Here is a 14,270-nt window from a genome sequence, read left to right as displayed (position 1 = left end):
TTCCGTTTCATTCTGTGAGTTCGACAGCTACTTGACTAAATGTTGTATTTTCGCCTTACGCGACTTGTTAAACCTTGTTTTGGGCGGGGATGTAGCTCAGTCGGTAGCGCGCTGGATTTGTATCCAGTTGGCCGCTGTCAGCATGAGTTCGTCCCCACGTTCGGCGAGAGATTTATTTCTCAGAGTCAACTTTCTGTGCAGACTCTCCTCGGTGTCCGAACACCCCCGTGTGTACACGCAAGCACAAGACCAAGTGCGCACGAAAAAGATCCTGTAATCCATGTCAGAGTTCGGTGGGTTATAGAAACACGAAAATACCCAGCATGCTTCCTCCGAAAACGGCGTATGGCTGCCTAAATGGCGGGGTAAAAAACGGTCATACACGTAAAATTCCACTCGTGCAAAAAAAACACACGAGTGTACGTGGGAGTTTCAGCCCACGAACGCAGAAGAAGAAGAAGAAACCTTGTTTTCTCAGACTTTCTGTTCATAACCTCTGTAAAATTTTAATTACCCCCATTTTATGACCTGATTTTCTCAAATTTCTGGAGGTCTTAAAAGGGGGGTTCCACTGTACAGTATTTAGTAACACTGCAGAAAAGCACATGCCTAAAAGTAAACCATTGCTTATTCACTCGATATATCACAGATGTATACCCATCACCATCAACTTTCAAGGAAACTCAGAATGATTTTCCATAAACTATCCATTTGAAAACAAAATGGCTTCTGTTTCATCTCTGCTTTGCAGTAAAAGCACATGCACCAAAGATGGGAAGCTTGCAAGAGTCCAGCAGAAATCAGTCATTCTCCATACTTTCCCTTGTCAAAAATCTAAAATTGTATGTCTCAAACTTTTTTTTTTATTACAGAAATTGGGTTAAAAGAGGATTCATAACAAGAAGAGTCATATCAGGATAGTCCCCAATGCCTTTTCCCTTCTGACAAAAAAGGAAAAAATGGTCGGAAAGAAAGAAAAAATGAGAATAAAAAAACAAGAAAGGTATAGTTGTTGGAACGTTTGTTATTGACAAAACAATACATTCACAGATATTTCGACCCAACAGTCTTTTAAGTGGACAGACAAACAAATATTCACACAAAACTTATCTTGATAGTTCTATCAGGTCGGAAAAAAATACAAATAATACAGCCTCAAAACAGGAGTATGTAGCAAAACAAAAACAATATGTAAAGAACGAAGTGACTGTGGTAAGATGAACAAAGTTAAAAAACAAAGGAATACTGTACTCACCGATACAAGAACGAGACAAGACGGTACGAATTTTCGCTTATGGAAGCTTCATCAGGAAAAACAAGAACACAAAAGACAACAAAAAGCAGACGCAACACGGAACGAACAAGGTTTGAAAGAAAATGGAGGGGAAACACGCAAAAAAGGGAAGGAACTCTAGGAACGGAAATGAATGAAAAGGGAGAGAAGTGGTTGGATGATGTCAAAACAGAAACAAACAAACAAACAAAAACAATCATTCAAGTTACTCAGGTACAGAAGCTTCCAGGCCAAGACCAGGAATGAATGAATAAGATTACTCAACACTTTTCACACCTGTAGGATGGCGTGTTTGAAGCTCATTTTTCAGCCGATCAACAATTGAGGATTTCCGCACCAGGGATGGTGGTGCAGGACTGTGTTCCTCTTCATCTGATCCAATCTCGTACTCTGACTGTAGTGGTGGTGGAGGAGGTAGCCGATGCTGACAGAACAAGAACGAAAAACTGTCATGACATTTTCAAGGTTATTTTTCAAGGTTACAAGAAACAAAATGCTGAAATCACAATACCAGGGGTGCATGTGTGCAAAGTCAAAGAATTTTTTTTAAGCGACCAATCATTGAGCTAAAGTTTAACATTTAAAGTAATTAATTAGTACCTGCTAAAAAACCTGAAGAAGTCTTTTGCCTGTATGGATTGAGGTTTCAGACATATTCAAATGCATGGCTGCATTAAGTCAAAAATCAAGTACTTGCTTTGGGAGCAAAGGAATCTGTAGAAATTAATAACAGCTTCAGATGAAGTCTGGTTCAATGAATGATGATAATGTTGTTTTATGCCCTCACTGTGAAACCATTAGGGGCATGTTCCCGGGTGTTACCCCGACTTTAGATGGGACACACAGGTGTATAATAATGATAATAATAAATTAAGTAGAAGTGCACAGCAAAGGACAAATCTGCTCTCTCTCTCTCTCTCTCTCTCTCTCTCTCTCTCTCTCTCTCTCTCTCTCTCTCTCTCTCTCTCTCCTCTCTCTCTCTCTCTCTCTCTCTCTCTCTCACACACACACACACACACACACACACACACACACACACACACACACACACACACACACACACACACACACACACACACATTGACTCACACAAATCTCACAAAACAAACTAATGCGCACATATACAGACAGACACACACATCCTTGCAAACACACACACACACACACACACACGTTCACAAAATGCACACACACATACACACTGCGCGAGAGAGAAAGACCGCAGAGAGGGGATGACGTCATGATGCATTGACGTCAAAGCCTTTCGATGTCATCTTCTCACACGAGCTTAATCCATAGACTTGGAAACTATGGAATTTTACCTGGCCAAAGCAACCTTTGGTGGCGTTTGTTCAAAAAACGAATAGTCCTATGCCACCCACCGTATTTTAGTAAGTACGTTCCCAATTTTTGGTGAACTACCATCTGCACAAAGAATCCTTCTTTATCATGTATTATTGGCATGAACATTTCTCAAGTCGATTACAGTATAGCGTTCATTGGATACCTCCAGCTTTGCTGGGATAACTTTTCTATAGCGCGAGTCCCATCAATTTGCTCCAGGCGCTTTACAAATTCATTCTAAAACAAACTAGCACAAATCAAACGAGCATACAAAGCATACACATAACTGAGATAAAACATCAAGAACCAAAGCACTAAGCAAACTGGGCGTACATTGTAAGTGTGTTTAGGTGTTATCAGCCACCTAGCTGCCTTTATGGCAGAATGATCAAGGTCTTTTAAGTGCCACTGTGGTGACACGGGTGGAACATGGGTACCGTCTGAGTCTGCATATAAAGTTGACCCGTGTCCGTCCCGGATTCGAACCCGCGACCCTTAAAATACATGTAAAGTTGAACCTCCCTTTTAAGCCCACGGGTATTTCAGACCTTCCTCCTCCCCCCCCCCCCCCCCCCCACCCCCCTCCCTTTTAAGACCTTGATTTTTCACATTTTCTGTTCATAACCTCTGTAAATGTATCTCCATTTTAATACTCCCTCCTTTTCAAGACCTGATTTTCTCAGAATATTTTTTTTTTTTTTTGGGGGGGGGGGGGTCTTAATAGGGGGGGTTCCACTGTACCTGGATTGAAACTTTTTTTCTGTAAGCTTTGTAAATGAGTTCTGTAACAGGAAGTAACAACTTGTTCAATATCCGCCCATGTCAATGGCAGTATTCTCGTGTTGAATTTTTGTCTTTGTCCCGCTTATTCAGGAATTCTTCACGTAAATGGAGAACTCGCTACAAACTGGAAATGTCTAGCCTATTTGTTTGATGTACAGTGGTATCTGCACTGGCGACCATGCATCTCCTGATAATGACCACCTGCCTGTTACCACCACCCAAAAGGATTCAAAGAGGTTTTTTTCTGAAATAATTCACCTGTCTGTAACAAGCACCTGTCTGTAAAGACCACCTTGGTCCCTTGGTTGGTTGACTGTACTTGTACTATGTGTAGCAAGGTTGCACTAGCATTGCAACAAAAGTAAAGCAAACAAGCCCTAAGCTGACAAATCACTTTAGGTTTCCAAGATGACAAATTACTCTCTGAGTAACTAACACAGTCATCCTGTACATGTTGGCCATGCCTTGATGATTTTGGAAAGTTTTTGTTCAAAATCATTAAGCATATAGCAGCTGAATGTAACACTGTGCTTGGGTGAAATTATGCTTGTATCAAGGTTGAAAAAGGGATTTCTTAAATTTTAACAAAGATAAACAAAAATTCTAAATAGAACAAAAGAAAAACTGTTCCTGTTCTTAAAAGGTTAAATGAAAATAATAGAATATTTACAAATAGATACAGCAATAATTTGACCACATTGTGTACCTTTAAAAAAAAACATATGCCTAACAGGTGTGTGTCTAGTCTAGGACTGTCTGTCTGAGCATACTCATAAGGCATGAATGTGTATGCTTTTTCTTAATGCTTTTAGATTTCACACAAGTGTATACTAATTATGTTTAGATATATATGTAACTAGTTCTTAGCATAACTCATACTTGATCTGTGCATTAAAAGGATGCACAAATAAAAGCAAGAGCAAGTATGTTGGTGCATGCATAAACACTATGTACAACAGTGTTAATTGCTTCAATAAAACACAAAAACAAAACAAAATAGAAAAACAAGACAAAAACATTATGCAATAACTGATAAAAAGGTCAAAGAGGTCTGTTCTTGAATATAAGAGTTTCAAACTTTAGGGCAAATCACACAAGACAGTCTGTCAAAACAAATATTCACATACATGCACACAATAAGACCACTTCCTAAACTGAACCAATTAAGTCATCATCTTGAGAGGAAACCAAATTATTTAGTTTAACCTTCATCAAAACAGGATGTAAAACTCTGACACAATGACAGGGAAAAAACAATACAGTACACCCCCCCCCCCCCCCCACCCCCCCAACTCCTAAATTCTTAGAAAATCAGGTCATAAAAAGGATAGAGTCCAGGGGTGTCGTTTGGGTCGGCCCTTCGGCCAATCGCCGATTTTTTTTTACTTTGGCCGAAACTTTCATGTCCCTATCGGCCAAATGTCCGAAGAGTATTCGCCTAAATCGGCCAAAGTTTGTCCAGTTTTTTGTATTGGTCAGGCTTTGATTGCTAAAACTGCTGCCGATGTACTAATTCAACTGACTGGCGTTTATTTCCTTCGCGAATACCAAAAACGAAACATCAATGTTTTGAACGGAAACCATTGCAAAAAAATATAGATGCCAGAGTGGTTTCCCTTGGACAAGGGAAACTACACTCTCAGCGTTTGCGTTCGCCGGTTCGCGATAGTTTATCAGTCAGTCAGTGCTTTCGATGTGGATTTGAACATCATGTCGCAACCAAAAAAGAAAAAAACTAAATTGGCCAAGGTTTTCTACCCTTCGCCAAGGTAAGTGATTCCGGACAAAATGACAGGAACACCGCGAATGTGGACAGTGTCAGTGTGAGTGGTAGTAGTGTAGCAGACAACATAGCAGATGATAGTCACCACGAATCGAAATCTGCTGAGCCAGAGAATGAAAAGCGTCCTCCAAATCGTGGTTTTCAAGCAAAATGGCTCACCCTACACGGTCTTTTATTGTCATGTTTCCCCAGGTTTGTCAAGATTTGCACAAGATTGGAAGAGGTTTACTCTCAAGAAATTAAAGTTAAAGGTTTGAAAAAGTTTCAGGTGTCTGATGTAATTAAATCAGCAACATATAATCCAGGGGGTGTTACAGGGGTAAATGGCTGTCCCCACCCCCCCCCCCCCCCCCCCCCCCCCCGAGCTGTCCCCCCCCCCCCCCCCAATAAAAAAAATTCTGTCTGAATTTTTTTTCTTTTTTCTGTCTGTAATGCCGGGGGAAGAGTTAATTGTTTAGTTGTCACAGTATGTGACACGTCTTCCTTCTAACCATACTATATGATGTCAAGAGCGGATATTAGTGAAGATAAATTGCCATTATTTAATACTAACGTTAACAGAAATAATGAGTGGCTGCTGACACCAGTTGATCATGTTTAAAATCAAGGATAAGCCACAAATTGTTTATAAAATAGCTAACATTCTTCAGCTTCAGGGGGGCTTTTCCCCCCCAGACCCCCCAACGGGACCCTGGACCCCAGGTTGTACCCCCCCCCCCCCCTCTGGCTTAACTGCTCCGCCCAATTAATCTGTGTTCCTAAGACAATGATTGTATGTATTGGTGTTCCCCTCTTGAGTCTTGTGCTTCAATGACAATGTTGCGGTGACTTTTTATGAGCCAAAATAATAGCCGAACATTTTCCAAGATGTCCTAAAGCTTTCTGACAGTTTCGGCCAAATGTCCCAACATGAAAATGTCTGGCAACACCCCTGGAGTCATGAAATGGAGATCAATTTACAGAGGTTGTGGGTTGTGAACAGAAAGTGTGAAAAAGCACAGTATTAAAGGTGAAAAGTCTTAAATCAGAGGGTTTTAAAAAGGTAGGGGGGTGGTCAACTATACTCGAAAAGCAGAAAAGACAGATGTTATGGTAAGAAAAACACACTGAGAAAGACTACCTAACTCACTTAATTTTATAGGATAAAGGAGTAATGTTATGCTCTTTCTACAAGCCAATCTCCCTGAAGATATACAGGCAGACAGAGAGAGAGAGAGAGAGAGAGAGAGAGAGGGGGGAGAGAGAGGGGGGGAGAGAGAGGGGGGAGAGAGAGAGAGAGTGGCAGGCAGACAAGCTGACACCCACAGACAGGCAGACAGACAAATAGAGAGAGAGAGAGAGAGAGAGAGAGAGAGAGAGAGAGAGAGAGAGAGGGAGAGAGAGAGAGAGGGAGAGAGAGGGAGGGGGGGAGAGAGAGGGGGAGGGAGAGAGAGAGAGAGGGGGGGGGAGAGAGAGAGAGCGGCAGGCAGACAAGCTGATACACACAGACAGGCAGACAGACAGAGAGACAGAGAGAGAGAGAGAGAGAGAGAGGAGAGAGAGAGAGAGAGGGGGAGGGAGAGAGAGGGAGAGAGGGGAGAGGAGAGAGAGAGCGAGAGGGGGGGGGAGAGAGAGAGAGAGCGGCAGGCAGACAAGCTGACACACACAGACAGACAGCATGTAAAGACAGAGTACAAAAGAGGAAAAGAAAGAGTCAGTGAGTGATTGAAACAGACGAACAGACACAGGCAGATACACACGGACACACACAGACCAACAAGTACGGACACACACATTCGTTTCTTCTAACAGTGTCACTGCAAACTGCGCAGTAACATGAAACATGTAATCCCAGCCGATCCTGTAGTTGGGTACAGCCCGCCCCCCACCCCCCCCCCCCTCCCCCCTCCACCAAGTTGGTTTCTCAATCTACTCATCTATGTGTCAGTTTACTAACAGATGATCGGGTTAGGCTTACCCTCTACTCTATTATTAGCCATGAAAATACTGAAGGTATATTTCATACCATGTAAACCATCTTTTCAACTGCCACAGATCTATGTAAGCTTTCTACATGGGGTAAGAGCATGGACCCTCCATTTGGACACATACCAAAACTCTACAGCCTATGTAAGCTTTCTACATGGGGTAAGAGCATCGACCCTCCATTTGGACACATACCAAAACTCTACAGCCTCCCATTGCTTTCTGTGCAGAGTTGACATTTGCTGCTGAATTTACTTGTAAGTGACACCTACCCATGTCATTTGCTGCTGAATTTACTTGCAAGTGACACCTACCCATGTCATTTGCTGCTGAATTTACTTGCAAGTGACACCTACCCATGTCAATCTGCAAAATGAATCTCTTGATTGTTGGTATGAGTCCTGGTGTAAGAATGCTCTTATCCAATGTTAAAGCCCGGACAGATCTGTTGTTTTTAACGTGATGGCTATCACGGTAAGTATAAGGTGTCTTTAAGCTACCCATTCTACCCAGGTGACATGCAGAGCAACCCAACACATTAACTGTTGATTCATGTTACAGTGAACTAAAGACACCAAGACAAACGCAGAAATGTAGAAATGAATGCAAGCTGACGTTGACACGGAAAATGGAATGCAAAGGTGCAGACATGCTAATACAGACACACAAACGCAACACACAGTTCCTTATGTGATCACATACACACACATACATGCACACACACATGCATACACAAGCACACACAAACACACACATACACATTCCTAACTTTGTCACACACATTTCTGTTTTCTCTCACTCTCTCTCACACACATACTGACATAGACACACACACATGTAAAACATAGGCATATACTATCTCTCTCTCTGTCTGTCTATCTGTCTCTCTCTCTCTCTCACCAATCTCTCACTGACCAAAGCTTAAACACATGCACACAAACACACACTAACGATGTACTGATGAAAGTAGCTGACTCCTTTATATTGTCATTTTCCATGTCCTTGCATTCCCTAGCTTGTGTTTCAGGATGTAAAACACCATCACACTAACTGCCATGATATGAATCAACTGCATTGCATAAACATAAAGTGACCTTTTTAATGTCACACAAAAAGTGACCCCTTAAAAACTGAAGTACTGTCTCACTCTTTCCTACTTCATTCTTATATATATGGAAATTTGAAGTGCTACTGTACAAATATGACGTGACCTTTTTAATGCCATGCAAAAGGTGACCCATTAAAAACTGAAGTACTGCCTCACTCTTTCCTACTCCATTCTTATAAATGAAAACTTACATCACATTGGATATGATACTTTGAAGAAGTTAAGAGAGAAGTCCATTGATACCTTCATGAGCATTGAAGCTATGAAATATCCTTCCTACTCAGGCTTGGAACACATAGCATCAAAATAGAAGGTGGGAAATTTAAGAATGATTTAAGTTCTTACGCATAATTTCTCTGCCCAACTCTAACTCTATTTCTGAAACTAACTTAAATATCAACATGGTGCTTGCCGGTAGAATAAAGAGATAACAATTACATTTCCAAAAGTAACCAAAGTAATGCGGTTCTTGCAGATTTAATTATTTGGCATAGTTTCGGAGCAGTTTTGAGCAAATCATTGCAGGTGTTTCTAAATTACAATACAGCGAATGTCCCTTGGAATTTTGAAGGTCCAAATTGTCAGAAAACTTTCCAAAATGGCGCCTTCGGTACTCTATCTTTAACATATTTGCAACTTATCATCAACTAACCCATTTTCATTTGGTGCGTTCTCACCCATGCACACTACAAACACTGGCAACACACAGACGTACACACAGATGAAAACACACACACACACACACACACACACACACACACACACACACACACACACACACACACACACCAAGTAACCAATACACACACCAAGACACTACATATACACACACACACAGTGATACACACACACACTTATACACACACACACACACACACACACACACACACACACACACACACACACACACACACACACAGTCTATATAAGTGCAAGCAAAGCTTTTCGGAAAAAAAAGAAAAAGAAAACCTGACGCAAAACAGGAAAATGACACACATTAACAATCATTCTCAATAAATAGCGACCACTTGGTTTTCAAAAACCACTTTCTGCCTTTTCCATAGACATTAGTTGTTTTTGTTTAGCCTAATTGTTCACCAACATGGGAACTTGGGTGCCCAGCAGAAAAAATCTTTAGTTTTCATTTGATCTACATTGTAAGATGACCAACTGAAACACTGTAGTTGACAAATTACGCAATAACACAACTATCCTATAACACTTTTATACACAAAATCCCCTCAGACTAGATTAAGGAAATTTTACTAGCTTGTAAAACAATCACTAAGCCTTCCAACTGTGGTAATGATGTGTTTCTGCGAAGCAGGCTTGAGCAAATACAACGGTTTCAGTGATTGTCAACAAACACGTCAAAAACGGCATCCTATTTTGGCCCGCAAATGACGGTATCGGAGATGGCGGGCGCTCACATTTTGCCTCGCGTCAGAGCCAGAAGACACCTGACGGCCCTGTTAATGATTTTTTCGTTGTGTGCTCATGTGAATGATCACCATATACCACAAGATGGAACATAAATTGTTTCATAAGTTGTCACATTTGCCAGAAAAAGCCGGTAACGGAGATGACTGTTATGGAAACCCCAAGTCTATTTTCTCCCTTTGTTGCCTGTTGGCTAGACTCAGACGCACTTCAGCTGTAAACAAAAACCTGTTCATAAACCAAAAACGTTTTGAAGGTTGTTTTAAACGTATTCGTAAACGTATTTGTAAAAAGTCCAGGGCTAAAAATGTGATGAAAAAATATTCCCGAAAGAAGTTACTGCATTTGTGCCTATTTTCCCTGACATTTACTTTTAGCCATGGCGAAGACTGACAGGGACTTCCTTGTCCACAACAATGACTGCAACAACAGCACTGACGATTGTGTCATATAAAATGATAGTGCATGTGATTAAAAAGAGCTTGCTTATATTTCTAAAATAAATTCTAATTCTTAAAAAGTACGCCCCGACAGTATCGGAGATGACATTTTTGGGTAGTATTTATTGCTCTCAGAACTAGGAGTAACAAGGAATTGATATAAATTGATGTGCCAAAGTCAGCTCACGGCTGACCATATCAGAGGTAATAAAGGTTAACCTTGGCATCTTTTGTATTAGCTGCAGGCCCCCGGACAATGAAAAACGAAATGGTCGCTTCTTATTGACATTGAGCATTAAAGCATTTCATTCTCAAGAAAGCATTTCATTCTCAAGGGAGAATACACAAAGTACAGTACATCCCAAACTCACCCCTCCGTTTGTGCTTGGAGCTTCAAAAAGTGAAAGACTTAAAATGTATTATTCAGTCAAAACAGTTATTTCACATTTTCCATGGGACAATACAAGAGAGATACAGCAAGAGAGAGAGAAGGAGAGAGAAAGAGCGAGTGTAAGAGAGAGAGAGACAGACAGACAGGCAGTGACTGAGAGAGAGAGAGAGAGAGAGAGAGAGAGAGAGAGAGAGAGAGAGAGAGAGAGAGAGAGAGAGAGAGAGAGAGAGAGAGAGAGAGAGAGAGAGAGAGAGAGAGAGAGAGAGAGAGAGAGAGAGAGAGAGAGAGAGAGAGAGAGAGAGAGAGAGATATCAAATCAAATCAAATCAATTCAAATCAAATTTTATTTTACGAGGGTTGTGGCATAAGCAATACAAACGAGCTTCTTTTCAACCAGCCCTCGCCCAGAGAGGGACTACGTTAAAAGCTTTACTTGAATTCTTACGTAATGATCAAAATTGGGAATGTACAGAACATGTTTAATAAAAATTTTAAATTCAAAAAATAAAATTGAGTTTTAATAATGATGAAACAATGATGCTGAATGGACAGATATGATAATATGAAAATAATCAGAACGAAGTCTTCCATCACTGTGACTTTTTAGAGAGAGAGAGAGAGAGAGAGAGAGAGAGAGAGAGAGAGAGAGAGAGAGAGAGAGAGAGAGAGAGAGAGAGAGAGAGAGAGAGAGAGAGAGTGTGAGAGACGGAGACAGTAAGGGAGAAAGGCTTTCATACACGTCTTGGTAACTATCTAAAACCACATTTTATACATTCTACCCTGTTTCGGACCTAAAAACAAATTGTTGTTGTTCTTATTTCTTCAGTGTCTAGTGTTTAATCTTTACTGCCTAGGTTGAAAACACGACATACACAATGGATCTGGTGGATAGTTGAAAACTAGCAAAGGTCTCAAAATGGTTTCATATCAACAAGAACCAACAAACTCGTAAAAAATGCCATGTTCTTACCTGGTCTTGGAGGTGGCACAGTTGTTGGTTCCAGGTATTCTTCAGGATCTTCAGAGTCATCATCCCCATCCTATTAAAGATTACATAATAAACAAACACTGCCTTTGGGCAAGACGAAACCTCTCACCCGTGCAGATGATAGGCACGAAAACAGAAACAGACAGAGAGAATTCTGTCCCGGCTCCATCAGGTAAATTGCTGAGTTTCAAAGAACAACAGAAGAACACACAGCACAAAAACAAGACTGGCAAGCCACTCTCTGGCTTAAACTTTCAAAGGCACACTCTTTCTCGTGCAAGCCATCATGCACACCTGCCGCCACAGATCTGCCCAGCTTTTTTTTTATGTGAAAAGAGGATCCTCCCATTTGGACACATGCCAAAAATCAACAGCCTGGTTGCTTTCTGTGCAAAATGGGACTTTCTGGTTAAAATAATAGTGCAAATTTACTGGTGTTACTGAAGAAATTAATTCATCACAACATCCCTACTCAGCACAGAAAGCAGCCAGGCTGTATATTGTTGGTATGTGTGCAAGTGGAAGGATGCTGTTATGCAATGTAAAATCCTGGACAGCTCTGTGGTGGTGTACAAGATTGCTTACACGAGAAGGAGTGTGCCTTTAAAGACTACACTGCAACTATGGGAAACATACAAATTGGGTAACATTTACTTCATAGCACAATGCCTCTGGCAAAATATGTAACATATTCTTGCAAAGCACAAACTATGATATAAAAATGCAAAATAAACAGCAAATATTGTTCAAGAAGAAACAAAGTACATGTAGCACTAAAGTGCAGTCTAATTAGATTTGTACAGGCTGGTCTGATCTTAGGCCCCCCCCAAAAAATAGTCTGTTTACGGTAACCCGACCGACCCTAGTTTTTGTGCGCGACCCTAGACTTTTTTTTGGCATTTGAGAAAAAAAATAAAAAATAAATCTTTTGGGTTTTTTTGCAAAATAACGTAAAAATATGGTTTTTTGAAAAAAAATAAAAATAAAAAAAATAAAAAATCCCGACCTACCGACCCTATTTTTTTGGCCTATGTTACTGTAAACAGACCTTTTTTTTTTTGGCCTTATTGACCTTCGTCACTTTTCATTTATTCTCTGCCTTTGGGGGGGGGGAAGGGGGGGAAGGGGGGGAAGGGGGGGGGGAAGGGGGGGAAGGTCCCTTCTTTTCCAGAGACCATTGGTCAGGCAAATGCTCATAACATTCCGTAACAGTAGGCTTGATTTATTACACACACACACACACACACTCAGATACACAAAAGAAAATCACCAGCCCAGGATGAAAAAACCTCCCTTACCCCACCCTCTCTCCTTCTCTGTATGTAACATTTTCTCTACTCACAAAATCAGTGTCCCATCCACCATCACTTAGGTCCTCATCATCTGAAAATCAGAAATCCACATTGAACCAGAATCTAATGGAAACACTCAGCAAACTGACCGGTGTAGTTCCTTGAACTTGAAATCAAATAACATGCAGCACTTATTTGCACAGTGCCATTTCTTTTTGTTTTGTTTACTGTGAAGTAGAGTCCCTGAATGTTTCCCCTTCTCTCTCATGTTTTTGTGTGTCTAGCCTCATATCACTGTAGCCCATGCAGGGCTGGACCTACTGTATGTACCCTCCCTCCTCCTCCTCCTCCTCCGACGACACACACAGACACAGACACAGACACACACACAAACACACACACACACACACACACACACATACACACACACAAACACACACACACACACACACACACACACATACACACACACAGACACAGTGAAACACGCATTAGCTGGCCGTCGAATCCGAGACCAGCAGCATTGAAGAGGAGTACACGCACCTCCAACACACTCTCATCTGAACACACTCTCACCTTGTGTAGCAGGTATAGACGGAGCCATTCTGGGTCCCCCTCCTGGTCTGGGAGGAAGAGGTGGGGTGGATGTATTCCATGTGCTGAGTGAAATCAGACATAGAAGGAACGTAAGGTAAAGTATATGGCTCACTCAAATCTAAAAGTGGCACGTTCCAAGCACTAAGGGATTCAGTGTGTATCAAGATACATTAGACAAGTAACTAAGTTTTCTGTGAATGTGATGATAGCATAAACAGACAAGGAAACGTCACTATGTCACTGTCCTTGGTAATTAGAAGACAGTAAAGACAGAAATTTAAAAAAAAATTGTATCTGTGGTTGAAAAAAGCTTTCATTTGTAACAACAATCTCAGGCATCGACATATTTTCCAGATTCATGTTTTTCCCTGTAGAAAATAAAAATCTAGTAAAACAATAAGATAACAGAATCTGTTCAGTTGAAGTACTGAAACTCTTATCTGCCAAAACAGTTCAATTCTGAACAGGAAAAAGCTCAACATAACAGCATTGTTCTGACCCCTGGCTGGGGAATCATCCAATGCATTGGACATATATGTGACCCTCCACCACGGAATGAGTCGCACGACACTTTGCACGGTTCTGTGCTAGGCTTAATATAAGTCCAGGGGGACTGTGGTAACAGTGTGAGGGTCACCTTGGTCACAGGCTTGTAACTCGAAAAGTTTTCGCTCTTTTCTAAAACGGTTTTCACCACTGGATAGAACTTTAAAAAATCTTTAGGAAAATGTAAGAATATAAAAATCATGCAAAGGTGACATGCGACTCATTCCGTGGTGGAGGGTCACATATATAGGAAGTCCTCTGACTGAACATATTTTGTAGCCAGGACGTATGCATATTTT

At 41.0% G+C, this 14,270-nt stretch overlaps 1 protein-coding gene across 5 annotated transcripts in view; it reads right to left on the bottom strand.

The window, feature by feature from the left end:
- Positions 1-14,270, bottom strand: part of LOC138981625 (B-cell linker protein-like) — a 49,583-nt gene that overhangs the window by 32,571 nt on the left and 2,742 nt on the right. For all 5 annotated transcript variants that reach the window (XM_070354608.1, XM_070354609.1, XM_070354612.1 and 2 more), the window contains exons 5-9: positions 13,405-13,487; positions 12,879-12,919; positions 11,519-11,588; positions 10,529-10,548; positions 1,571-1,718 (exon numbers count right to left, since the gene is read on the bottom strand). In XM_070354608.1, the coding sequence (XP_070210709.1) occupies positions 1,571-1,718; positions 10,529-10,548; positions 11,519-11,588; positions 12,879-12,919; positions 13,405-13,487 (362 nt within the window). The remainder of the gene's footprint in view (positions 1-1,570; positions 1,719-10,528; positions 10,549-11,518; positions 11,589-12,878; positions 12,920-13,404; positions 13,488-14,270) is intronic.

Source organism: Littorina saxatilis, linkage group LG12 (genome assembly GCF_037325665.1).
Source record: "Littorina saxatilis isolate snail1 linkage group LG12, US_GU_Lsax_2.0, whole genome shotgun sequence".
In the NCBI taxonomy this organism is placed as follows: Eukaryota; Metazoa; Mollusca; class Gastropoda; order Littorinimorpha; family Littorinidae; genus Littorina; species Littorina saxatilis.
This window is presented reverse-complemented; position numbering and strand designations above follow the sequence as displayed.